Raw genomic sequence first — 25,707 nt, 5'->3', positions numbered from 1 at the left:
AACTCTAGATGTCCTTGGAACCATCTTTTTAGGCCACAATTTTTATGCCTTTCCCCATATGAGCGCTGAATTGTTAAATTGTGAGACACAGAAGTTAAGTGACTTGGCCAAGGTTACCCAGCCTGTTAGTGGAAGTGCTGGAACTGGAATTCTGGATAGTGAGGGCTACGGAGCTGGTTTAGTAAAATACGGCCTACGTTCCATGAAATGAAATAGCAGCTGAGCTCTTGCCTACTGTGAAATGTAAAAGTTACCTGTGGAGTTTGAAATGATACATGCAACTCCCATACGATGAAGGCAAACGAATTAGTATTAGGCACTCTAATGAAGCATAGTGAAATTGATGTGCTTTTACATCTGACAGCATAGCGTAGGGCAATATGTTATGTAACCAGTTGTAAATAAGCAAAACCATCACTAACTCTATTAATAATTGATTGTTGATATGTGTACTCTTCTGTTAACATTCTTAAAAATTCTAAGAATTACCATTTAACACAATGTTACCAGTTCAGATGCTTCCTCTACAGCAGGGATTAGCAAAATATTATAGCCTGGCCTTTAAACCAACACCAGCGTGTCATCTGTCCTTGTACAGCCCACAACCTAAGATGGTTTTTACATTCTTTTTTAAGGATTGAAAAAAAGCCAAAAGAGGACTATATGGTGACGTTCAAATTATGTAAAGTTCAAATTTCAGTATTCATAGTTAAAAAAAATTATACATTTATTGCATGAGTAATGGTGGGAATTCGTAAGATGAACTGGACGTCGCAACAGCTGCCCTCTTAGGTTGAGGTGTTGTTCCTTCATGGAATCCATGCCTGAATCTGCGGTATACAATCTTGAGGTGCCTCACGTGACCAGTCCCGGTGATATTTTGTCTTTCAGCCTCGGCACTCCAGTTATACTTTCTCTTGCGTTTGGCGGGGTGGCCACATTTGCCACGGGTCCACGTCTGAAGGTGGTAGGCCTCAGAGCCACAGCGGTGGCACAGTGTGTGCATCTTACCGTGACGCTTTCCAAATGATGACTTTTTCTTCGTCTTCTCGCTTCTGTGGCCAAGACTAGAGAGATTCATAAAGTATTATTGGAACACAGCTATGCTTATTTGTTTACCTGTTTTCTTGACTGCTTTCCGGCTGTAGTGGTAGAGTTGAGTAGTTGCAGCAAAGAACTTATGGACTACAAGGCCCAAAACATTTCTGTTTGGCCCTTAACAGAAAAGTGTGCCACTTCTGCTCTACAAGATAGGTCCATTCAAATTGGTTGCTAATTGGCTTAAACACTGGGGAAAACATTATCTTACAAAACAAATCCGGAATATAAGGCAGGCTCCATTCCAATTTGGTCAGTGTCTCAACTGTGAGTGTCACAGGGATGTAAGGTCTTTTTTGATTGCTCTAAGTTGCCATCTTCGGGATGTTGTCTCAGCCCGCGGCCCAGCTCCCTGTATGTATGGATTTCAGATAGCTGTAACGGTTTTAGCACAACATCCAGAGGAAGACTGTCTTTCTTCCTTTGGTTCTCTCAGAAACTGAATCTTTCTGGGAACCCCCTTTTCCCTACCCTTCCAAAAGCAGCCATGTTCTACAGCCGGAATTGTGTTCAATGCCTAATTGTAAACCAGTCACTAGCAAAAGGACTGGCATTACCATTACTAATGCCACTCATCTAATCCAAAGGTATTTTAAAAATTAATATTTTTAGTAGAAAACATAAAAGTAGAGAGATACCCCAGCCCCAAATTGTTTTTAAATAAATCCCAGATTTCATCTAGAGACAGGGTCTTGCTGTTGCCCAGGCTGGAGTGTAACTTGGAACTGTAACTTGGAACTCAGGTTCAAGTGATCCTTCTGCCTCCGCCTTACAAGTTGCTGGAGCTGCAGACACACGCCACTATGTACAGCTAATTTGTGTATCTTTTGTGAAGGTGGGGTTGCACTGTATTGCCCAGGCTGGTCTGGAACTCGTGGACTCAAGCAATCCTCTTGCTTCAGCCTCCCAAAGTCCTGGGATTACCTGCATGAGCCACCACACCCGGCCTAATTTCAATTGTATTTCACTCTAACTCTAAAAGATAAATATTCTTTTTAACATAACCACAATATGTTATTGCTCCTAAACAAATTAACATGACTTCTTATCCAAATGTACAATGTTCAGATTTTCCGAATTGCCTTAATTTTTTTTTTTTTTTTTTTTTTTGAGACAGTCTTGCTCTGTCACCAGGTGCCAGGCTGGAGTGCAGTGGCACGATCTTGGCTCACTGCAACCTCCGCCTCCCAGGTTCAAGCAATTCTCCTGCCTCAGCCTCCTGAGTAGCTGGGACTACAGGCGCGTGCCACCACACCCAGCTAATTTTTTTATTTTTTTAGTAGAGACAGGGTTTCACCATATTGGCCAGGATGGTTTTGATCTCTTGACCTCATGATCCGCCTGGCCCGATTGTCTTAATTTTTTTTAACAGTTAGTTTGAATCTGAATCTAAACAAAGTTCATACAGCTGGTCACCCTGAGTTACATTTCCCCATAGAAAAGGCAGGATAGCTGGGCACCGTGGCTCATACCTATTAATCCCAGCACTTTGGGATTATAGGCTGAGGTAGGTCGGTCTTGAGCGCACAAGTTCAAGACCAGCTTGGGCAACATGGCAAAACCCTATCCCTACAAAAAATTGCCAAAATTACCCAGGTGTGGTGGTGCGCACCAATAGTCCCAGCTACTCGGGAGGCTGAGATGGGAGAATGGCTTGAGCCCAGAAGGCAGAGGTTGCAGTAAACCAAGATGGCACCATTCCACTCCAGCCTAGGTGGACAGGGAAAAATAGATGCTTTTTTTTCCCCTTTACTTGTTTTTAAAAACAAGTTGGTTCCTATACAGAAGAGTTAACTATCATTGCAGGCCTAAAACTGCTGTCCTTAGAAAGGCCTGCCCACAGGATTGGCCCTAAGCTGGCATCCGGGAACTTGGACTTCTCTAAGGTGCTCACCATTCCTACAACTGATAAGGGTGGCTCCCTTTGCCTAACCTGTTTGTACAACTAATTTGGTTTATGCTAAAAACCTGCTTTCCCTCTGGGACTCTGGGATTTGGGCAGAGGACACCTGCATGACCAGCCCCAAATAAGTCTTGGGTACTGCAGTGAACTCCCCTGGTAGATATTTCACATGTGTTGTCACACCTCATTGCTAGGGGAATTAAGCATGCACATCCTACCTGACTCTGCTAGGAGAAGATCCTTCAAGCTTGTGCCTGGTTTCCTCTGGACTTTGCCCCACGTCTATTTTCCCTTTGCTGATTTTGTTTTATATCTCTTTGTTTTAGTAAGTCATAGTCATGCGCATGCTATGCTGATTCCTGAGTCCTAGCAAATCACCAAGCCTGGGGGTGGTTGTGGAGACCTTTTACTCACAGAAATATAACAAAAGGACTGGCCAGGCGTGGTGGCTCACACCTGTAATCCCAGCACTTTGGGAGGCTGACGCAGCCAGATCACTTGAGATCAGGAGTTCCAGACCAGCCTAGCCAACATGGTGAAACCCCGTCTCTAAAAAAAAAGTATAAAAAATTACCCTGGTGTAGTGGTGTGCGCCTGTAATTCTAGCTACTCAGGAGGCTGAGGCAGGAGAATCGCTTGAACCTGGAAGCAGAGGTTGCAGTGAGCCAAGATCACATCACTGCACTCCAGCCTGGGTGACAGAGTGAGACTCTTCTCAAAAAAAAAAAAAAAAAAGGACTGAGAAAAGAAAGGATGAAGTGGATGGAGGTATGGAAAACCTTTGGGGTGGCTGTTAAGTTATCCATGATATGAATAGCAGCTGAGCTGTTGCCTGTTATGGAAGGTAAAAGTTACCTGTTGAGGCCGGGCGCGGTGGCTCACGCCTATAATCCCAGCACTTTGGGAGGCCGAGGCGGGCGGATCACGAGGTCAAGAGATCGAGACCATCCTGGTCAACATGGTGAAACCCTGTCTCTACTAAAAATACAAAAATTACCTGGGCATGGTGGTGCATGCCTGTAGTCCCAGTTACTCGGGAGGCTGAGGCAGGAGAATTGCCTGAACCCAGGAGGCGGAGGTTGCGGTAAGCCGAGATCGCGCCATTGCACTCCAGCCTGGGTAACAACAGGGAAACTCCATCTCAAAAAATAAAAAGTTACCTGTTGAATTTGAAATGAGATTCAACTCCAGGAGAACTGACTCAGTAGATCATCTGGCTACTTTTGGGCAAGCTGGTTAAAGTGAGGGGAAAAAAAGAAGTACAGCCCAGGTATTACCTTCAGTTGTTCTATCCTCCAGGAAGAAAGAAAAAAGGCCCCAAAATTCCCAAAGATGAGCTTTGCTTGGGCCAAAAATGTTAAACATGTATGGTGCTCTTTCCTCACAAGAGCAAAAAAAGGTTGAATCAGTTCTCAGGGCTGGAGCAAAGTAAAAAAGGGCAGGGGACATACTCCAGTTGTTAGCCTACCTGCACGCCTTCACCCCCATTCCAATGAGGGTCTCCCCCATCAACTGTAATATAAAGCCTTTTGCTAAATTTACTGCAAGGGGTTAAATACATCTGCAGTGGGGGGGCAGGGAAGGTGCGGTGGTTAATGACCTTGTATTTTGCAGTTAATACACCTATGGATATATGATAGAAATTGATGTAAAATGTTTTATGGTTGTAATGTCACAGGTGCTAGAGGGGTTATCTCAGTAGGCAGTATTGCAAAGAAAAAGTGTTAGTGGGAAACACTTCCTTGCTTTCTGCTGCTGTAGGATAGATGGAAGTTTAAATCCTTTGTTGAAAACAAAATGTCTCACAGCTGATGATATTTACTATGATTTTTGCCCATTGGAGCCTCTGGAAAAAGGAGCACTTTTAAAAGTTTTTAAAGCAGTTTTTTAAATTGTAAGTGAGCTCATATAAAAATCAGATGTCTGACCCTAGAGGCTGGTGATTCTCTAGCCTGATGTGCATAAATTTGAGTGGGTCTTAGAAAGCACTTGGGAAAGCTTTGGGTTTTGCTTGGCCTTGGAAACATGCTGGCCCTTCAGCATCTCCGCTTAACTGCTGCCAAAGAAAAGTATCTGGCACATCTTGGAATCCTGAATTCATAGATCCTAATTGCTTGGACTCGACACTTGAGCTAAAACTTGACATTATCTGCTATACACTATTTCAGCCGAAGCACAAGCTGTGTTAAACTGAAAGAGATGCAGGCTCAGGGAACAAGACTTGGATCAAGGCAGATTTAGGATACCTGTCTGTGGGGCTCAACACTATAAAAACATGGATGTTGACGGAACCATGTGGATTATCACAGGTATCCATGGAAAGTGCTTCTCTGGTGGGACCATATGAAGTCCAACTGCTGATCTGTTCTGTATTTCTGATACAGGGACTGATTGCATTCCTAACTTGTGATTATTGACAAACGCTACATGTTGAGAGGAAAGCATTATCACTAGGACTGTGACCCCTGTGTCTACCCATCTTACTCTCCACCTCTCCGGGAAGTTTCACTGTGTTTTCTTGGGACTTCCTGGAGTAGCTGCAGTTTGCAACAGTGGACTTACAGTCTGCCTCTACTCCACTACCTTTCTACTGGTGCACACACCTTAGTAAGGCAGTTTGATTACTAAACGCAACTGCCTCCAGAAATGGAATGATGCTATAGGCCACTTACTAAAGGAATGATCAGGACAAAAGGGGTGAGTGGCTCTAAAACCATTTTGAAATATTTTGAAAATTCAGGATTTAATTCTGACCAGTCCCTAAAATGGCATGTCTTTCTGGTTAAGTTACATAAAAATATTTTCCTGTGATGAAAACTTTTGTCCCTCTTTAATACATCCCTTCCAGACAATAGGTCTGACTGAGGGTAGAGGAGAATTTTTTAAATGTGAAGCTATGAGCTGGGTGTGGTGGCTCACGCCTGTAATCCAAGCACTTTGGAGGCCAAGGCGGGCGGATCACCTGAGGTTGGGTGTTCAAGACCAGCCTGACCAGCATGATGAAACCCCGTATTTAGGCCGGGCGCGGTGGCTCATACCTGTAGTCCCAGCACTTTGGGAGGCCGAGGCGGGTGGATCACGAGGTCAAGAGATCAAGACCGTCCTTGTCAACAAGGTGAAACCCTGTCTCTACTAAAAATACAAAACTTAGCTGGGCATGGTGGTGCGTGCCTGTAGTCCCAGCTACTTGGGAGGCTGAGGCAGGAGAATTGCTTGAACCCAGAAGGCAGAGGTTGCGGTAAGCCGAGATTGTGCCATTGCACTCCAGTCTGGGTAACAACAGCGAAACTCCATCTCAAAAAAAAAAGAAACCCTGTATTAAAAAAAACAAAATGTGAAGCTATGACTGCTAAACGGAACATACTGATTTGTAACACCACAAAACAAACCGTGACACCTAGGGAATCAAAGGAGGCAAAGATTGATCATCTTTGTCTTTCAATACTTTTCTCCTCTTCCTAAAGAAAATCTTCACATGCTACATTTTTTTTTTTTTTAAAGGCAATCAGTTATTTAATTAGATTATTAGGACATTTAAAACACCAATTTGTGAGGATAAATTCCATTTGTCAGGGCAAACACAGATCGCAGGTAGCCCTGGAGCTGAGGAATAGCTTTGATTTTTGGTAGAACTTGTGAGTCCACAGCTTTCTGATCAATCTTGCGCTGCTCTGTTATCTCGTATTTCTCTTTTTCTGTGTCGAAGATCTCACCTTCCTGGTGTCTGGGCTTCCGCAGCTTCTTCTTAAAATAAGCATCAGTAAGATGTTTTGGGATTTTTACATTGCTGATATCAATTTTGGTTGAGGTGGCAATGACAAATTTCTGGTGCGTTCTTCGCAGAGGAACTCGATTGAGGACCAGAGGTCCAGTCACAAGTAACAAGCCACTAGCCAGCTGCTTCAGGAAAACCACCCTCTTGCCCCTGTGGCGACCAGTGAGGATGATCAGAATGGTACCGGGGGTAATGCTGGCTCGCAGTTTTCTCACGTGCTGACTAAAGGGTTTTTTGCCGTGGCTCAACAGCTTTCGAGGCACATCTTCAGTAGGATAATACCTAGGCATTTTGCGAAGTTTAACCACCCGGGTGCCGCCGTTTTTGTCACCACCAACTGGTTTTGTAACAGTTGCAAGAACCTTCTCTTTCTTTTTCTTTTCAACCTTGGATTTAGCCGCTGAGTACTTCCTCTTGTACAAGGCTTTTCTGGAATACATGGCAGATCGGGAATACCTGCCAATTCCTCTGACAAGAACAGGATTGCGGCTGCAATGGGGCTTCCCCTTCTTGGGCTTTTTTTTAGCCTTGAGGCTAGCCTTTTTCACTTTGCTACCAGCATCAGCCTTCTTGGCTTCAGGTTTCTTCTCTTTAGTATCCGGCTTCTCAACTTTTTCACCGGCCATCTTGCAAGATGGGACACATGCTACATTTTTAAGATGCTGCAAGCACTTTGAATTCAAACAGGCTGCTGAGCCTGTGCTCATACCTATGAGAGCAGGGAGTGGCCTCAGCTCCTGCACTTCCCACACAGAACACCTACAGATGCCATCCACAGTCGTGAGCCTGACAACCTGATGTCATAGACCAACATGGAGCTAGCCGACTGTATTCAGGTAGTACCACTGAAACAAAGACTCAAAGTAATTTTTCAGGCTGGAGTGGAAACCTGTTTTCCTCTAAACTTTACCCTTAATTCTTTTTCCCTTGCTAATTCTGTTTCATATCCTTTCACTGTGGTAAGTCATACTTGTGAATACAACTATATTCTAAGTCCTGTGAGTCCTCTAACATCATCAAATCTGGAGGTTGAAAAACTGGGTCTTGGGGATCCCTGACACAGTTACCTAGTATTCGCTAAGTGGTTTTTTTCTCCCCATAAAATATTTTTTCTTTTTTGAAAATTTAGCATCATTAATTTCTCCTCCCCAGATTTAAAAGTATTTTATATGTTTCAGATCAATGTAATGACTGTTTTGTCCCATCTTTGATGCATGGGAGCCTCTTCAAGTTGGCTCCTAAGTCTTTTGATTTATCCCTAACAATCTTCTACAGCCTTTTGTTTCTGGTAGGACAAGATATTCCAGACTCATCCTCAGAACTGTTTCCTTCTACTAGCAGATATTTAGAAACTTTAATCTGGGCATTAAGGTTGCTCACTACTACTGAATTGATGATTGTTTCAAGCTTGGTTTTTTCTTTCCCCAGTAGACAAAGCTAGGACTTTTTTTTACAGGTTCACAGTAATATCTACAATAAATTTGGGCTACAGGATTTTGATTTAACCTCATCAATGATGTACGTACATTTTGTGTATCCCAGGTCAAAAATCTAAGTTCTATGCAATGAGAAACATAATTGCTCATTTGTTTTACTCCTCTGTACCTAAAACAGCTGTAGAATAATAGTGTTACCATAATCACCACCAATATGAGTATTAGAAATTTAAAGTTTTTTGTAGTTCTTTCATCTTTAGGTTGTAACTTAATAGATACAGTTAAATTAATGTGTTTTAGAGTTAATTGGAATTTATTTCTGTGGGGTTATGATATTTAGCTGAGGAGATTTCCAAGCACAGTATAGAAGGTACAGCCTACTTTCTTCTTGTTGCTTATAGTAAAATATGAGAACAATAAATTGAGGGAAGAACTATTAAAGCACAAAAAGGAATCAACATTTAATATTAAGGAAATGTCTCAGCCTATCCAGATTGCAAAAGGTGCTGAAATTGGGAGCTTCACTATTAGGAAAGGATGCTACAGAGAGAAAGCCACAGTTATGACTAGGCCACCTTTTTTTTCTTTAACTGCTGAAGAAATTAAATCAGTGATTTGTGGATCCTCTCAACCATCTCAACAGAAACCAAGAATGGAGACAGGATTATTCAGAAAAGATCGTGGAAGAACATCTTTTCTAATGGATTCAATCCCATGACATACACAAGAGAGCCACAGTGGTTTCTTCTTTTTCTTCCTCCTCCCCCTTCTCCTCCTCCTCCTCCTCCTCTCCCTCCTCCCCTTCCTCCTCCTCCCTCCTCCCTCCCTCCCACACACACACACAATGTTTTGAGAATTCCCTATTAGCAGAAATACTGCCAGCTTAGACAGAAAGGGGACAAAATTAAAGAAGGCACTTGGACTGTCAAAATTCTGTAGGCAGTTAATAGGCTGGAGAAAAAGGATGACTCAAAGGTTAGAATCTCCAGAGGGCAGAGCCAAGGGCCACAGAAGATTATTCCCAGGCTTCGAAACCTAATGGAGGTTGCCTTATTGGATTCCACAATTGCTTGGGACTAATAGCTCCCTTTTTACTTCCATTTTCTCCCTTTTGGAATGGGAATGTCTGTAATTTTATTCTCTTCCTGTTCCACTGTTATATTTCAAGAGCATCCTGTATACACTTTTCTCCACTTTGCTTTCCTCACTAATGGTATATCCTGGAGTGCACTCTGTAGCAGTGTGTAGAAATAGTCCTCCTTTTTTTTGCTGAATAGTCTTCCTTGTGTGGATGTACCATAATTTATTCAACCTATTAATAGCACTTGGTTATTTTTAATCTTTTGCTATTACAAAAAGTGTAATAACCCTGTACATACATTTTTGTTTTTGTCACTGTATCTGTATGCTTGATTTTCTAGAAGAGGTATTACTGGATTGGAGCTTAAATGCAAAATCCATTTTGCTATATAAACCAAATACTATTTGATCACTAGCCACTGTAAAAAAACATTTTACCTTGTAACCCAGTTTATACACACACAGGCACGTAACTTAAGACATGTCATAGTTACCTCACTACCTACAATCTATTTTATTTTAAAAATTTAGGTAGCAATGCTAAATGACCTACTAATGGGTCATGACTCTAAGTTTTAAAAACATTGGCTTGACCAAGCATGGTGGCTCACACCTGTAATCCCAGCATTTTGGGAGGCTGAGGCAGGTGTATCACCTGAGGTCAGGAGTTAAAGACCAGTCTGGCCAACATGCCAACCAGTCAACCCCATCTCTACTAAAAATACAAAAATTAGCTGGGCACGGTGGCACGCACCTGTAATCCCAGCTACTCAGGAGGCCGAGGCAAGAGAATCGCTTGAACCTGGGAGGCGGAGGTTGCAGTGAGCCGGGATCACGCCATTGCACTCCAGCCTGGGTGACAGAGTGAGACACTGTCTCAAAAAAAAAAAAAAAAAAAAAAAAGTAAATAAACAAAATAAAATTGGGCTTGACCAAGGATTGGTACACTTTTATTTGAAAGAGCCAGATAATAAATATTTTAGGCTTGTGAATTACTCATAGTCCTAACTCTGCCTCTGCCACTGTAGCTGAAGAGGCATAGAAAATGCATAAACAAATAGACACAGCTATGTTTCAGTAAAACTTCTACAAAACCAGGTGGCTATAAATAGAACTCTGTTTGGTCGGGCGCGGTGGCTCACGCCTATAATCCCAGCACTTTCGGATCACACGGTCAAGAGATTGAGACCATCCTGGTCAACATGGTGAAACCCCGTCTCTACTAAAAATACAAAAATTAGCTGGGCATGGTGGCGTGTGCCTGTAATCCCAGCCACTCAGGAGGCTGAGGCAGGAGAATTGCTTGAACCCAGGAGGTGGAGGTTGCCGTGAGCCGAGATTGTGCCATTACACTCCAGCCTGGGTAACGAGCGAAACTCCGTCTCAAAAAAAAAAAAAAAAAACCACCTCTGTTTTAGGCTAATCAGGCCTCACCTGTATCAAATGGATATATGGAGGAGGATAGATTACTGAATGAAATGAGGACTTGGAAAGGAGAATGAGGGACATGGCTCTTGAATAGGCACCAGTGGCTATCACATTAACCTAAATATTGTCAGTCACAACTTATATGCTTAACCTCTAAATATGTCTCAGGTATAAAATATAATGTAATATTTGTTTTCCAGTGCCTTTTTTTTTTTTTTTTTTTTGGAAACAGAGTCTTGCTCTGTCACCCAGGCTGGAGTATAGTGGCATGATCTCGGTTCACTGCAACCTCTGCCTCCTGGGTTCAAGCCATTCTCCTGCCTCAGCTTCCTGAGTAGCTGTGATTACACGTGTGTGCCACCACTCACCACACCTGGCTAATTTTTGTATTTTTGGTAGAGACTGGGTTTCACTATTTTGGTCAGGCTGGTCTCGAGCTCCTGACCTCAAGTGATCCACCTGCCTCGGCCTCCCAAAATGCTGGGGTTACAAGTGTGAGTCACCATGCCCAGCCTGTTTGCCAGCATTTTTACGAGTAGACAGTTGAGAATGGTATCGTATGAAGTCATTGCTCAGCTGTCTCCCAGATCTAGTTGATGTACACTTTTTTTCTTCTTTTTTCTTTTTGAGACGGAGTGTTGCTCTGTCGCCAGGCTGCAGGGCAGTGGCCTGAGTGACCTGATCTCAGCTCACGGCAACCTCCGCCTCCCGGGTTCAAGCGATTCTTCTGCCTTAGCCTCCCAAGTAGCTGGGACTATAGGCGTGTGCCACCACTCCTGGATAATTTTGGCATTTTTAGTAGAGACGGAGTTTTGCCGTATTGGCCAGGCTGGTCCCAAATGCTGGAATTACAGGTGTGAGCTACCATGCCTGGCCGATGTACATGTTCCTTTTTATTTTTGATGTGAAATCTCACTCTGTCATCCAGACGGTAGTGCAGTAACAGTCTTCACTCTGCAGCTTCAGCCTCCTGGGCCCAAGCAATCCCCCTGCCTTAGCCTCCCAAGTAGCTGAAACTACAGGTGCACGCACTCAGGTACACCCACACCCACCCACCCACACACATACACACACAGCATGAGCCACCGTGTACTCCCAGGCACTGTGATAGGTGCTTGGTAATCAAAAGTGTAGTAATGTTACCTTCCCTCAAGTGAGACCAACTCACTTTCTGTATAGTTAAGGCAAAGTCATACTATTTAAAATAAATATAACTAGGGAGAAAAGGTATATGTTGTATAATTATAGGTGGCAGCTTATTAACATTTAGTGAATTTTTAGATATAGGGTACTTTGAAACCTCTTTCCAAAGTTACCTAAGATACACAAGTATCTAAGATGGTACTTTGAGATCACATGATCATAATCTTTGGTACAGTTGGAGGCAGAAACAATAGAGTGGCAGTGGGGCAGGTACGGAAGCCCGGTCCATTGTCTGCACAAGAGAAAGGATAATAAAGAATGAAGTTAAGGTCATAAAAGACCCAGTTCTTACTATTTGAAATCAGCAGGGAGAAGGGCTCAAGAGTCCTAAGGACAGTACAAGGATGGGAAGTGGGCAAACAGACGCAGCAGGTCACCAGCCGAGAGGGTTTCCTCCTGGCACCCGTTTCCACCCCTGCTAGTGTCTCAGACTGAAGCTTGGCCAGGCTTCCATGCCTGTCTGACTGTAGGCCTGCTTCTACAGAGGAGTCAGGGCCGGGTCTTCATTTGGGAAAACACTTTTTGTTTTGTTTTGTGAGACAGAGTCTCACTTGGCTGCCCAAGCTAGAGTGTAGTGGCAGGATCTTGGCTCACTACAACCTCCACCTCCCAGGTTCAAGCGATTCTCCTCCCTCAGCCTCCCAAGTGGCTGGGACTACAGGTGTGCCCCACTACGCCTGGCTAATTTTTTGTATTTTTAGAAGAAATGGGGTTTCACCATATTGGCTAGGCTGGTCTCAAACCCCTGACCTTGTGATCCACCCACCTCAGCCTCCCAAAGTGCTGGGATTACAGGCATTAGCCACAGCGCCAGGCCTACACTTTTTTTTTCCTCTGTGATACTCTTATCACCCAAGCTGTTTTTTCCTGAACCAGGATGAGCTCCTTGAAACAAGTGGGTCAGGGAGAGAAGTAAAGGGGTGAAATGTAGACCAGGAAAAATGGAGTGCTAGACACTGGAGTAGAGTAGAAAAGCATCTGTGAGAAAGGAGAACTCACAAATAGGAAAATATCCAAGATTGCCTCTAATTTCCTGGGACTTCTGTCACTCTAATAACGTAGTAACAAGCGTCTTCTGTGTGTTCAAAGTGCTTTTCAGCACGTCCCAAAGCAGTTGCAGAAATCAAAAGAAAGAAAGAAGCCAAGTGAAATTAGCTTGATTTCACAGATACAAAAAGAAAGCAACTTGACAAGATTTAGAAAGGAAGGAATGGAGCCAACAGTAGGGACCCCAGGTCCTGAGAAAAGAGCTGCTTGTTATCAAAAGCCTGGAGTAGCACTGCTGAACGATAGTCTGCCGTGGCTTGTCCAGCCACCTCCGTCCTCCCACCCTCCGCTCCTGGGCAGTGGACCAGATAACCTTAACCTCTCTTGCCTAATACAGAACTCTTTCTCCTCCGTAGATTCTTTGTGGGAAAGAGATTCCTCGCTGGATCAATCGACTTGCCTACTTCAGCTCCTGTATACCCTTTCTACAGAGTTGCCTCCCAAAGGAGTGGCTCACACCCGCAGCCCTGCAGTCTAGTGTCAGCCAAGAGCTCCAGGATGAACTGGAGGAAGCAGAGGACGCTGCCGCATCTGCTTCCGTGGCAAGCACTGCAGCAGGCTCCAGACCCGGGCGCCACACTAAACTATAAATGTCTCCAGAATCACACATTCAGAACTGTCTCATCACTAGAGAAAAGTAAACAGAGTAAGCATCCTTTGGATATTTTGTATGCAAAGATGGCTCTCCCCCAAATCCCGGTTTTTCAGCTCAGGATTATATTTGTAATAAAAAAAAATCACTTGGCGCAGGAGGGAGAACTTTGTAAGAAGCTGCCCTCTGTTTTTTTACCCACGTGTAAATCTGGATTTACTTCTTCTGTTTTATACAAGCTCTGTTAAGTTATGTTTACAGGATTTTCTATCACTGTTTACAAATCTTGCGTGGACTCCTGCCACCATGAAAGAAGAGAATCTTCATGTCTTCAAAAATTAGGCAGGTAATCTTTGTATACTTCTGACAATTACCAGATCTATGGCGTAACTAATAGGCACACGAAAAGGTACTTAAAACAGAGTCACCATCACCTGCTTAAGAATGATCTTGTAGATTTGTGTGTGTTTGGTTAAAGTTGTTGGCACTTTAACCAAAGTTAAAGATGCAGAGAACGAGACTGGCCTGAGGTGAAGGAGCACACACCCGGGGTCCAGCTCCTCTTCACACCCCCTTCCACTCTGAGTAGCACATCTCCCAAGGTGCCCTGGAACAATTGGTTTCACCCCCCACATCCGTCCACGCAGGCAGGGTGGTGTGTTCTATGCCTCTGACTTCGATACCACTCATACTATAGTTGTTTTTGTTAAAGATATTCTTAGTAGTAACTGACAAGTGTTTTGCACATGCATTGGGGGAGGGGCTTCATTTTTATTTTAATCCACATTTATCTCCTCCTCGCACAGGATTTTGATGGTGTAGGAACATCCTATGAGTTGATATTCAACTGCTTTTAACTTTTCGGGCTACCTTTTATACTAGACCTTGAAAACTAAAATCTAAAGTGCACCCCAAAAAGGTAATGCTTCGATATTTTATACTCTTCATGCACCCCATCAGAAAGAGTGTGTTGGAGTTTGTCTGTCATGGGAGTCATTTTACATCATAATAGAATGCCTAATCTCATTGACCATTGTTGAAAAATCATATTTGCGTGTCTTAAGATTCATATTTTTATGTTCTCTCAAATGTATGTCTCTTATGTAACATACTCTTAAGAGTGAAACTGACACCACAGATAAATCCTTGTTAGCAAGGAATCTGTCTGCTCGAGTCTGCTCCTAGTTTGACCCTTGGATGTAAGAACCAAGTCATTACATGTCAAATTCAATTTTTCTGCCTTAAGAATGAATGTCCTACATAAAATATTGGATGTAGTGTAAAATTATCCAAGGCAGTGACTTCAGCTTTATATATATATATACATATATATATAATATAGTTAGTTTTAAAGCTATTGACGTTTATTTAAACTTTTAGATGGGACTGTTTGCTATTTCTCTGTGTGAGGATACATACCTTTCATTAAACTATATTTTTAGGTTTTCCATAAGCTGATTTTGATTGATTTTATCAACTTAAGCACACCCTGTTGATAGGGAAAATAAACCTTGGGTTATAAGCATTGGCCTGAGGACAGTGAAGCCACTTAACCTAATTTATGCTTTGACTGTTCTGGTTCCAGAGAGGAAAGCCTTTACAAATCACTCTCGGTTCTTTAGGGGACAGAGCACTTGTTTCAAGAGGTATGACAGAAGAAAGGAATATATAAACTTAATGAGCTGTTGACTTGGTTCAGGTCTAAAAATGAGATATGGGGCAAAACACTAAGGCTCTAGCAGTGACTTGTTCACTAAAGAGTCCTATCACCAAAACCCAGGTTAGTACAAAGCCTTTGATACAGTTTGCTTGTAATATTTTTAATAATGTGGGGAGTACAGTTTTTCTAATTCATTCGAGTATATATGATTTAAACCCGGGCTGCTGACACAGAGTAGCCATTAGTTAGACACTTCTTGGTGAATATCAGGAACATCCCATCTGTGCTTGACCAGAATCCAGCAAACCAGCACACAGTGATTCAATTGTTGTTTTGTTGTATTTACTTTCATCTGCAGCATTTGGAGTTTAAAAGTAATGTAAAGGGTTCTAGTAAAAATAGTGTCCTAAGGCCAATTACCATACCAACAATCGGCAGATAAAATTCTGGACATGAGATTCCTTATAATCTAATTATACCTGAGGTTGAGAAATAAATATCTTCCTTTAGAAAATCTCATTCAAGTCAGGTTCTTTTCTACAGTTCAAAATTGAGAATGGATTTAATTAGCTCGCATTTAGCCAGCTTTTTCTTGTCCTTGGAGAAAAAGAATCATTCTCAACCTGATCTGTTAAGAAAAACCCTGTATGAACAATCTGGTCACTGATGTACATATGATACGGTGTTTCACTGTTGCAACTAGGTGAAACTTACTTCTCATGGTGGGTTGGACAGTAATACATATTAGAGGGTCAGAAGCTTCTGGTTTCCACTGTTTGTTTTAAATAGCCTTGGGGTTTTTTAACCCCTACAAGGGGAGCATCAGCTTTGGAAAGTGTGACTTCGTAGGAGTGCATGATCTGTAGAAGGCAGTGGTGTATGATCTTAGCCTCTTCTTGATGCCTGAACTCCAGCCAGCTGTTGCTCTGACCCACAGCAATAGAGCAAGTTACCCATCACCAGCATTTGTACAGAGCAGGGAATTCTGGTTTTAGTCCGTTGGTAGCATTGAGTGTACGAGGAGATTCAGCACCACAGACAGCTGCAGGACTCCACATCCATGGCTTCTCCATCACAAAACGGGTAGAAACACATCCACTGCTTCAGGCTTCTAATCTGTGTGTCTCCTTATGACTCCATTTCTGTAAGATACTCTGTAACTTTGTTATATGCTGTATTTTCTTTAAAAGATTTGGATTTTTGTTCAGCGAGCTGGCCATCCAGCCATTGTATCTCTTTTTCTTCAGTATGGTTTTAGAGCACAGCTCAGTTATGAGGTTTTCATTGTCTACTCTTCCAGTACACGTACGTCTTTACTGTTTGAAAGGCGTTACAGCCATCAAATAATCTTCATGGACCTGAAGATAATTTCTTGTGAAGTTGAATGCAAGTGTACTGTCATTCATAGTGTTTATATGAAAATACCAGGAATCTTCACTTTTGCTACCTTGATATAGCATTGGGCTATCATGTTACAACATTGAAATACATTGATTTATTAAAAAAATACTTTTATAAGAAATGTTTTATCATGCTTTCTGACTTTCAGATTACAACTGTTGTGTATTTGTGTTGGGCAGAGTGGGAGGGTGTATTTTTAAAACCCAAGGATCCCACCTGCTCGGCAGGAACACAATGGCCAGCCCCTCTCCATCCTGTCTTCCTCTCATACTCAAATGTACATTCACCTGCATTCCTCTTGTGCTCAGATGTGTGGGCCAGTGCCTTAGCTGTCAAAGAGCACAGCCACACCTGCTCACAGGTAGCGGGTGCCAGCCCTGGTTTCTGGGTAATGGAGGCAGACGGGGACAAGCTAAAACAGACTTTTCCCCAGGAGTGCAGGGAACAGACCTGCAGAGGAATAGGCCCGACATGTATACACACTCTCCCTTGTCTTGAAGCAGCAAGCAAGCAGGAGCCTGAGTGGATGAGCTCCTCATTTCCCATGGACTTGCTCTTCTGCTTGGCCCCTCCAACCTGCCCATTCCCCTTCCTCCTCCACTGGCCACTTTGCACACTGCGGAGCAATATTTTCCTCCACTAATTTAAAAATTGTAGTGAGCCAAGATTGCACCACTGCACTCCAGCCTGGCGACACAGCAAGACTGTGTCTTTAAAAAAAAAAAAAAAAAATTCTCTTGAATTAACTATTAAATCAATAAATACCAGCCTTTGTGGCCTGTCAATGCCCTTCCACTCTGCTAAGCAAGAATGGTCTACAACTTACTTGTTCTGGCCTCAAGAAGGAGAAGCAAAAGACAACTCTTCCCCCAGGCTAATCCAGGTTCCTAACAGACTGTAATAAGGAGGTTGCAACTTCAAATCTGGTAAAGCAACTTCGGGATCTTCCTCGGAGAATGCCAAGTATCTGGAGGACAGCGGTCTTTTGTTGTGTATTTTTCATTACCTGCTCCTGACATTCTCCTCATCACCCAGATACTGACCTTGTTCTACAGTAACTTTGCAGAAGTCAGTGCTAATAAAAACCAGTAGCTTCTTGCTACACTCTCCAAGAAGTTAATCAGTGGCAGACAGCTACTTCCTACCTTATGGATTCAAAACCCTGAGAATTGCTGACGCCTCTCATACGTGTCCCTTGGTCACTTCCTTCCTGTCAAGGCCAAGGGGGAAACTAAAGAAGGGCCCCCTCTCAACATGCTCCGGGAGGCATTCATTCTGCTGAGAGTAGATAAGCCCATTTGTATTCTGCAGCCCTGCCCCGATCTGGGAAGGTGTCATGGACCCAACAGAGAATGAAGCAGTCCCATGCTGGCGAGGACTTGAGTAGAACCCTCCTTTTTGAGCTCCTCCGTGACAGCTGACCCCCTCCCTTGGGAACAGTTGCCTTGTTCTACCAAAGTCACTGGCTACCACTGTTTCCTTCACACTCCAAACTTCCAGGTGATCTGTGGCATTTATAGCTGGGCAACTTTCAGATGCTTTTGAAGCCCCACCCGTGAGGCTTTCCTCATAGCCTTGTAAACAGGTAGAATCGGGAGTAAGGTTACCAAAGCTGCTACACCACGTGCCTCAGTGGAGTGGAGTGAATGAGGCCTCCTCTGCTCCACTGGAAGAAGAATATGTTTGATAGGGGAATGAAAAACAAATCAAACTTAGGAAAAGCAATCTGGTCTACCTAGCACTCAGTCTACGTGGACAGTGAATATCCACTGAAATGGGGCTGGGATTTTCAGATCAAAAATCCAGAATAAGATCAGTGGGAGCCAAGCTACAAGACACAGACACAAGCAAAGATTGAGGAACGTTCTCATGCCTTCCATTCCCTCTGCCAGGATCAGTTGAGTGGGCACCACAGGAATACCCTAGCATTTACCCCTGGCAAGCAGTTAATCCACAAAAAGTCACTTTTTGGGTTTTGACCACTGCTTTGTGCTTAGGCCCATGCCGAGCACCTCACACATTGTTTCATTCAATTCTCACAATACCTATGACATTCCCACCTTACACAAAGACAGTTGACAGATCTTTAGCCCAAGGCCACACAGATGGCATAGGAAAGGCCCATGTTTGAACTTAGCCAATTCTAAAGCATCTCTTTTTCCATGCAATCATACTACTTTTGTGAAACGGCAAATCTGCCCACCATGGACCTACTAAATCAGAATTGGCATTTTAGTAAAATCCCGAGGTGATTCGTGAGTACATCAATGTTTAAGAAGCAATGCTGCATTTCATAAGACTCAGTTCTGTGTGGTTCAAACCTATTCTGCCCGTAGAGATGAGGATTTCCTGGAGGAGTTAACTGGGCAGGCTGGAGACGTGAATATCTGAAGGACCTGCTAGTTGACTCCTCTAAAATTGAGTAGAGGCGCAGTAAGATTTTCTAAATTTTTACTGGGTTCGACCCAAGCAACATAAATTATTCAAGGAGTAGTCACCCCAATAAACATGAACCATGATCTTGAACCCTCTGGTGTTGCTACAGGGAGTAGTTACCTAGAAGCCCCTGATCCATGCACTAAGGATTCTGGGCTATTGTCCCAACTGAAATCCAGCTTCCTGTGAGAGACCACCAGGGCCACGCACTTCCGGTGGCCATTCTGTATGCTTGAGTTACCACTGAGAAAGCCCAAGCCCCCAGGCCATCCATCCCGACTCTCATCCCCAAGGACTCTTCTACATAATCTTATCTGGCCAGCACCCCCCTTCGTCCTTACTGTTCCACCTTTCCAATGTGCCCTCTGGAACTCCCAATCTGTGACAGGGAAATGACCCAATAGACTCCGTTTTTTCAAATGTTTCTTTGCTTCTCTGCTTTACCTGAAACCTGGCTGTCCCTTGAGAATCTCTCTCCTTCATAACCTCCAGCTCCAGTGAAACCTGTGCTAGCCAGTTCTACCAGCCACCCCGCTTCATTGTTGCTCTTTTTCCTGCTCATACTGCTTCTCTCCAGCATTTCCTGTCATCATTCTCCATGACTTCATGTTAGATGATCTGTCCAGTACCGTAGCCCAGCGTTTCTTAACGGGACTCTGTCATTTGGGGCAGGACAATAATTTGTGCTAGACAGCCCTCCACAATACAAGCCTTATGGCATCTCTGCACCTGCCTGAACATGATCAGCCTGTCACCCCTCCAGAGTCTGCAACATCCCATGTCCCTGTGCCCTCCCCACACTTCATCCCCAAGGGGATCGGGAGTCCTGACCTCAGTTGAGAACCATTCAATGACTTAATCTCACATCAGCCATTCTTTGATGCCTTCAACTTTTTTGTCACTAGTAACATTCTAAACCACTTCCAAAAACCTTAAGCATCTCTAACCATGAACTTCGCAGCTCACGCTAGTACCCTACGTTCCGGAAGTCTTTGACTTACCAAGTTCCCAAATCATCAAATCCAGCAGTTTTCTTAACATCACCTCCCTCTCATCTTCATTTCTCCTTTCACTCAGCCTAAATTCCATAATCAATAATTCAATCATCTCCTTCTCAGTGCTTTCCCCTTCTATGCCCCTTTCTCCATTTGAATAGCCTGGCAAACCCTGTACTGTTCTAAGATCTCTCTGCATCTGAGCCTGATGAGCTCAATGCTGCTACAGAAAAACCACACAACTAGGCTGAGTTTAATGATCCTGTCCACAAACCTCAAATGGGCACACGACACCACACCACGGTTTACTACAGTTCCCCTGCCAGCTTGCTCTCCTGGATGACGACGCTTCTGTCTACACCTCCCCCAGATGTTCCCTCATATATTTTAACTAAGAACCTCACTTTATGCTTCAGTGAAAATATGGAGACAGTATAGGCAATCTCCCAGTCTGCAAGCTCACCTGAATTTGTGCCGTCTCTATAAACAAACAACACCTTGGTTGTGAAATAGTACGCAAAAGAATGTATAAATGTATGTTTTATTTATTTATTTATTGGGCTGGAGTGCAACGGCGACGTCTTAGCTCACTGCAACCTCCACCCACTGGGTTCAAGCAATTCTCCTGCCTCAGCCTCCCAGGTAGCTGGGATTACAGGCACATGTGCTACCACACCCAGCTAATTTTGTATTTTTACAAAATACAAAGGTTTCATCGAGTTGGCCAAGCTGGTCTCAAACTCCTAACCTCAGGTGAACTGCCCGCCTCAACCTCCTAAAGCGCTGGGGTTACAGGAGTGAGCCACACCGTACCTGGCCGGTATATGTACAATTTGAAGAGTGATAAAATGAACCCACCATTCAGCATAAAAAATAGAACATCAGCAACACACGTGGGCTTCCACAGCCACTCCCTCTTGCCCACACTGGAAAGGTAGCACAGTCCTGGTTTTGTGTGACTGTTTCTTTGCTGCCTACATATGCATCCCTGGGCAATACTGTATGATTTGGTTTTGACTATTTTGAACTTTATATAAATGAAATCATAAATTTCAGTTCTTTAAAATGTTAAATTTTTATAATTCATGCATATTAATATGTATAGTTATAGTTCATTCATTTTCACTGCTGTATAGTATTCTGTTGGATAAATATACCATAGTTTTATGTATACATTCTACCTCTAATGGCTATTTGGACTCTTCCCAGTTTTTATTGCTGTTATGACCAATGCCACTATGAACATTATAATGTGTGTCTTCTGCTGCAGATGTACCGATTTCTCTAGGAATGGGATTGGTAGGTTGTAAGGAAGGGGCATGTTTAATTTTATTAAAGTAGAGAAAAGGGATATTCTTATTACACTTTTATTAAATGACGTCTTATTCAGCCCTCTCTCCATCTAATCAAATAGCTCCGGAAGCTGGTTATTCTTTTTTAATGTCATATAATGAAATTCTAGAACTGGCCTTAAAAATATTTTTTATAGCCGGGCGCAGTGGCTCACGCCTGTAATCCCAGCACTTTGGGAGGCCAAGGCGGGTGGATCACGGGTCAAGAGATCGAGACCATCCTGGTCAGTGTGGTGAAACCCCATCTCTAATAAAAATAAAAAAATTAGCTGGGCATGGTGGTGTGTGCCTATAATCCCAGCTACTCAGGAGGCTGAGGCAGGAGAATTGCCTGAACCCAGGAGGCAGAGGTTGCGGTGAGCCAAGATCGCGCCATTGCACTCCAGCCTGGGTAACAAGAACGAAACTCCGTCTCAAAAAAAAAAAAAAAAAAAAAAAAAAAAAATATATATATATATATATATATATATATATATATACACACACACACACACACACACACACACATTTTTTTATATAATTAACTAAAAAAGTCAAAGAGATAAAAACTGGTGCCCAACTGCCTTGCAGCCACTGGGAAAGATTACACTCAGCATCACAAGAGTAATTCAAAAAAATCGGATTGGTTTGGTTAAGAACTTCCAATAAACTGTCTTGTTCTATGAAAAGTGGATAATGTGAATATTCATCACTATTTGCAACTCTGTTTGAGCAACGGGATCTTGTTAGACTCCTACAACTCTAGGAAATAAATGGATAAATAAAAGTATTTGTGCAAATAACGTCCAAAAGAAACCTCTGTCTGCTTTTTTTTTTTTTTTTTTTTTTTTGGAGACAGTTTTGCTCTTGTTGCCCAGGCTGGAGTACAATCTTGGTTCACTGCAACCTCTGCCTCCTGGGTTCAAGCAATTCTCCTGCCTCAGCCTCCTGAGTACCTGGGACTACAGGTGACCGCCACCACACCCAGCTAATTTTTGCATTTTTAGTAGAGACAGGATTTTGCCGTGTTAGCCAGGCTGGTCTCCAACTCCTGACCTCAGGTGATTTGCCCACCCTGGCTTCCCAAGGTCCAAGGTTATAGGCATGAGCCCCTCACCCAGCCTTTTGTTCCCTTTTCTAAACCCTCTTCTTATTTGTAGGGTTTCTTCTTATATCCTGACTACTATTCTTTGATGGTTCTGTAGCTGCAAATATTTTCTTCCAGTTTAAAATTTGTCTGTTCACTGTCTTTAAGGTATTTTGAGAAACAGAAGCTCATTTTAATGCAGACAAAAATATCAATAGTTTTGCAGCCATAAAAAAGAATGAGTGCATGTCCTTTGCAGGAGCGTGGATGAAGCTGAAAACCATCATTCTCAGCAAACTAACAAAGGAACAAAAAACCAAACACCACATGTTCTCACTCATGAGTGGAAGTTGAACAATGAGAACACATGGACACAGAGAGGGGTACATCACACACCCGGGCCTGTTGGGGGGTCAGGGGCAAGGGGAGGGAGAGCATGAGGACAAACACCTAATGTATGTGGGGCTTAAAACCTACATGACGGGTTGACAGGTGCAACAAATCACCATAGCGCATGTATACCTATGTAACAAACCTGCACGTTCTGTACATGTACCCCAGAACTTACAGTACAATTTGATATATAGTTTTCTCTATAGTAAATAATTTTTATATCTTAAGAGCTCTGTCTCTCCCTCTAAATCATAAAGATATGCTCCTTTTCTTTTCTAAGAGATGGGGTCTTGCTCTGATAGCCAGGTTGGTCTTGAACTCTTAGCCTCAAAGCAATCCTCCTACCTTAGCCTCCCAAAGTGCTAGGATTACAGTCATAAGTGATGGTGCCTGACCCTCTTATATTTTTTCCTAAGTATTTTGTCTTTTGCATTGATCTTTAATTCAGCCACAATTGACTCTGTGTGTGTGTGAAGTAGGGAGCCAATGTAATCTTTTTCATATGGATAACTATTTGTCCTAACACAATACACTGGATAGTCTATCCTTTACCCACTGTTCAACAATTCCTACTTCTCCATGAGCCAAGGTTCCATATAGATTTCACTCTGTTTCTGGACTCTGTGTAGTTCCATCAGTCTATTAAATACTCTTTCCAGACCAAGGACACACTCTTAATTACTAAAGGTTTGTAAGTTTTAATATGTGGTAGAGCAAGTTCTCCTAACGTTTTACTCTTCCACATAAATTTAGAATCAGCTTTTCGAGTTAAACACCCACATGCTACAATACACCGGAACTGCATCGAGTATATATATTAACTTGGGTTTCCGATGAAGTCTTGCTATAATCGCAATCATGTTGCTTAAAAGAAAAAAAAAGAGAGAGATGAAGTCTCGCTCTGTCACCCAAGCTGGAGTGCAATGGCACGGTCTGGGCTCACTGCAATCTCCACCTCCCAGGCTCAAGTGATTCTCCTGCCTCCGCCTCCCAAGTAGCTGGGATTACAGGCGCCTGCCCCCCACACCCAGCTAATTTTTGTGTTTTTAGTAGAGATGGGATTTCACCATGTTGGTCGAGCTGGTCTTGAACTCCTGACCTTAAGTGATCTGCCCACCTGTGGCTCCTGAAGTGCTGGGATTACAGGTGTCAGCCACCACACCTGGTCAAGAATATATGTATCAATTTGTAATGAATCAACATCCTTATGATATTGAATCTTTGTTAAGTATGGTAGAGGCAGAGTGTCTCATTCTTTCACCCAAGCTGGTCTTGAAGGAACTCCTGGGCTCAAACTATCCTCACACCTGAGCCTCCCAAAGTGCTTGGATTACAAGCATGAGCCACCACACCCAGCCTGATCTTGAGTCTTTATCTAAGATCATGATATATATCACTCTGGCCAGGCAGATCATGATATATATCACGATATCTATCCAGATCATGATATATATCACTCTGGTAGCTCACGAATGTACTCTCAGCACTTTGGGAGCCCGAGGCAGGCGGATCGCTGGAGGTCAGCAGTTTGAAACCAGCCTGGACAACATGGAGAAAGCCTGTCTCCACTAAAAATACAAAAATTAGCCTGGCATGGTGGCAGGCACCTGTAATCCCAGAGGCTGAGGCAGGAGAATTGCTGGAACCCAGGAGGCAGAGATCGAAATGAACTCAGACAGCACCATTGCACTCTAGCCTGGGTGACAAGAGCAAAACTCCATCTCAAAAAAAAAAAAAAAAAAAAAAAAAAAAAAAAAAAGATATATCTCACTCCATGTGAACTGATATTTAATATTTTTCGATAGAGTTTTATAGCTTTCTCCATAAAGGGCTTTCACGTGTTTTGTTAGATTTATTCCTAGGATTCTTATATTTTTTGTTGTTGTTTCTAGCACAAATAGTACTTTTATTTCTTTTTTTTTTTTTGAGATGGAGTTTTGCTCTTGTTACCCAGGCTGGAGTGCAATGGCGCGATCTCAGCTCACCACAACCTCCGCCTCCTGGGTTCAGGCAATTCTGCCTCAGCCTCCCAAGTAGCTGGGATTACAGGCACGTGCCACCATGCCCAGCTAATTTTTTGTATTTTTAGTAGAGACAGGGTTTCACCATGTTGACCAGGATGGTCTCGATCTCTCGACCTCATGATCCACCCGCCTTGGCCTCCCAAAGTGCTGGGATTACAGGCGTGAGCTTATTTCTTATATTTTCTGATCCATTGTTTCTCATATGTAAAAACGCAACTGACTTTTCATTTTAAAATAATGTACTATTTTTTAGAGCAGATTTAGGTTAACAGAAAAATCGGGGCTGGGCATGGTGGCTCAGGTCCATGATCCCAGCATTTTTGGAGGCCAAGGTGGGCAGATGACTTGAGGTCAGGAGTTCAAGACCACCTGGCCAACATGGAGAAACCGTCTCTACTAAAAATACAAAAATTAGCTGAGCATAGTGGCACATGCCTGTAATCCCAGCTGCTCAGGAGGCTGAGGCAGAATAATTGCTTGAATCCAGGACGCAGAGGTTGCAGTGACCCAAGATCACACCATTGCACTCTAGCCTGGGCAACAGAAGGAGACTGTGTCAAAAAAAAAAAAAAAAAAGAGAAAGCAAGAAAAATTGGGCAGATAGTACAGAGACTTCCCACATACCGCTCTTCCCCACAGACAGTTTCCCCTATTATTAACATTCTGCATTAGTGTGGTACGTTTGTTAATTGATGAATCGATATTAATATATTATTATTCACTGAAGTCCCTACTTTACAATAGGGTTCACTCTTTGTGCTGTATAGTTCTGGATTTTGCCAAATGCAGAGTTTATATATCTACATGACAAATCATAC

At 43.0% G+C, this 25,707-nt stretch overlaps 1 protein-coding gene, 1 long non-coding RNA gene and 1 pseudogene across 3 annotated transcripts in view; 1 reads left to right on the top strand and 2 right to left on the bottom strand.

Annotated features, from left to right (window-relative positions):
• DESI2 (desumoylating isopeptidase 2) overlaps positions 1 to 16,744 on the top strand; it is a 54,638-nt gene extending 37,894 nt beyond the window's left edge. Inside the window, exon 5 of one of the 2 annotated variants that reach the window (XM_002760855.6) lies at positions 13,327 to 16,744. In XM_002760855.6, coding sequence (XP_002760901.1) covers positions 13,327 to 13,560 — 234 coding nt within the window. In that variant the 3' untranslated portion in view covers positions 13,561 to 16,744. Of the gene's footprint in view, positions 1 to 891; positions 13,061 to 13,326 lie in introns of those variants that run through there. The other variant, XM_035281356.3, reaches the window with a different exon arrangement.
• LOC144580432 (uncharacterized) overlaps positions 1 to 25,707 on the bottom strand; it is a 48,319-nt gene that overhangs the window by 11,121 nt on the left and 11,491 nt on the right. The gene's annotated exons all lie outside the window — the stretch shown is intronic.
• LOC100396136 (ribosomal protein L6 pseudogene) lies at positions 6,485 to 7,408 on the bottom strand (annotated as a pseudogene).

This window comes from Callithrix jacchus, chromosome 19 (assembly GCF_049354715.1).
Source record: "Callithrix jacchus isolate 240 chromosome 19, calJac240_pri, whole genome shotgun sequence".
Taxonomy (NCBI): Eukaryota; Metazoa; Chordata; class Mammalia; order Primates; family Cebidae; genus Callithrix; species Callithrix jacchus.
This window is presented reverse-complemented; position numbering and strand designations above follow the sequence as displayed.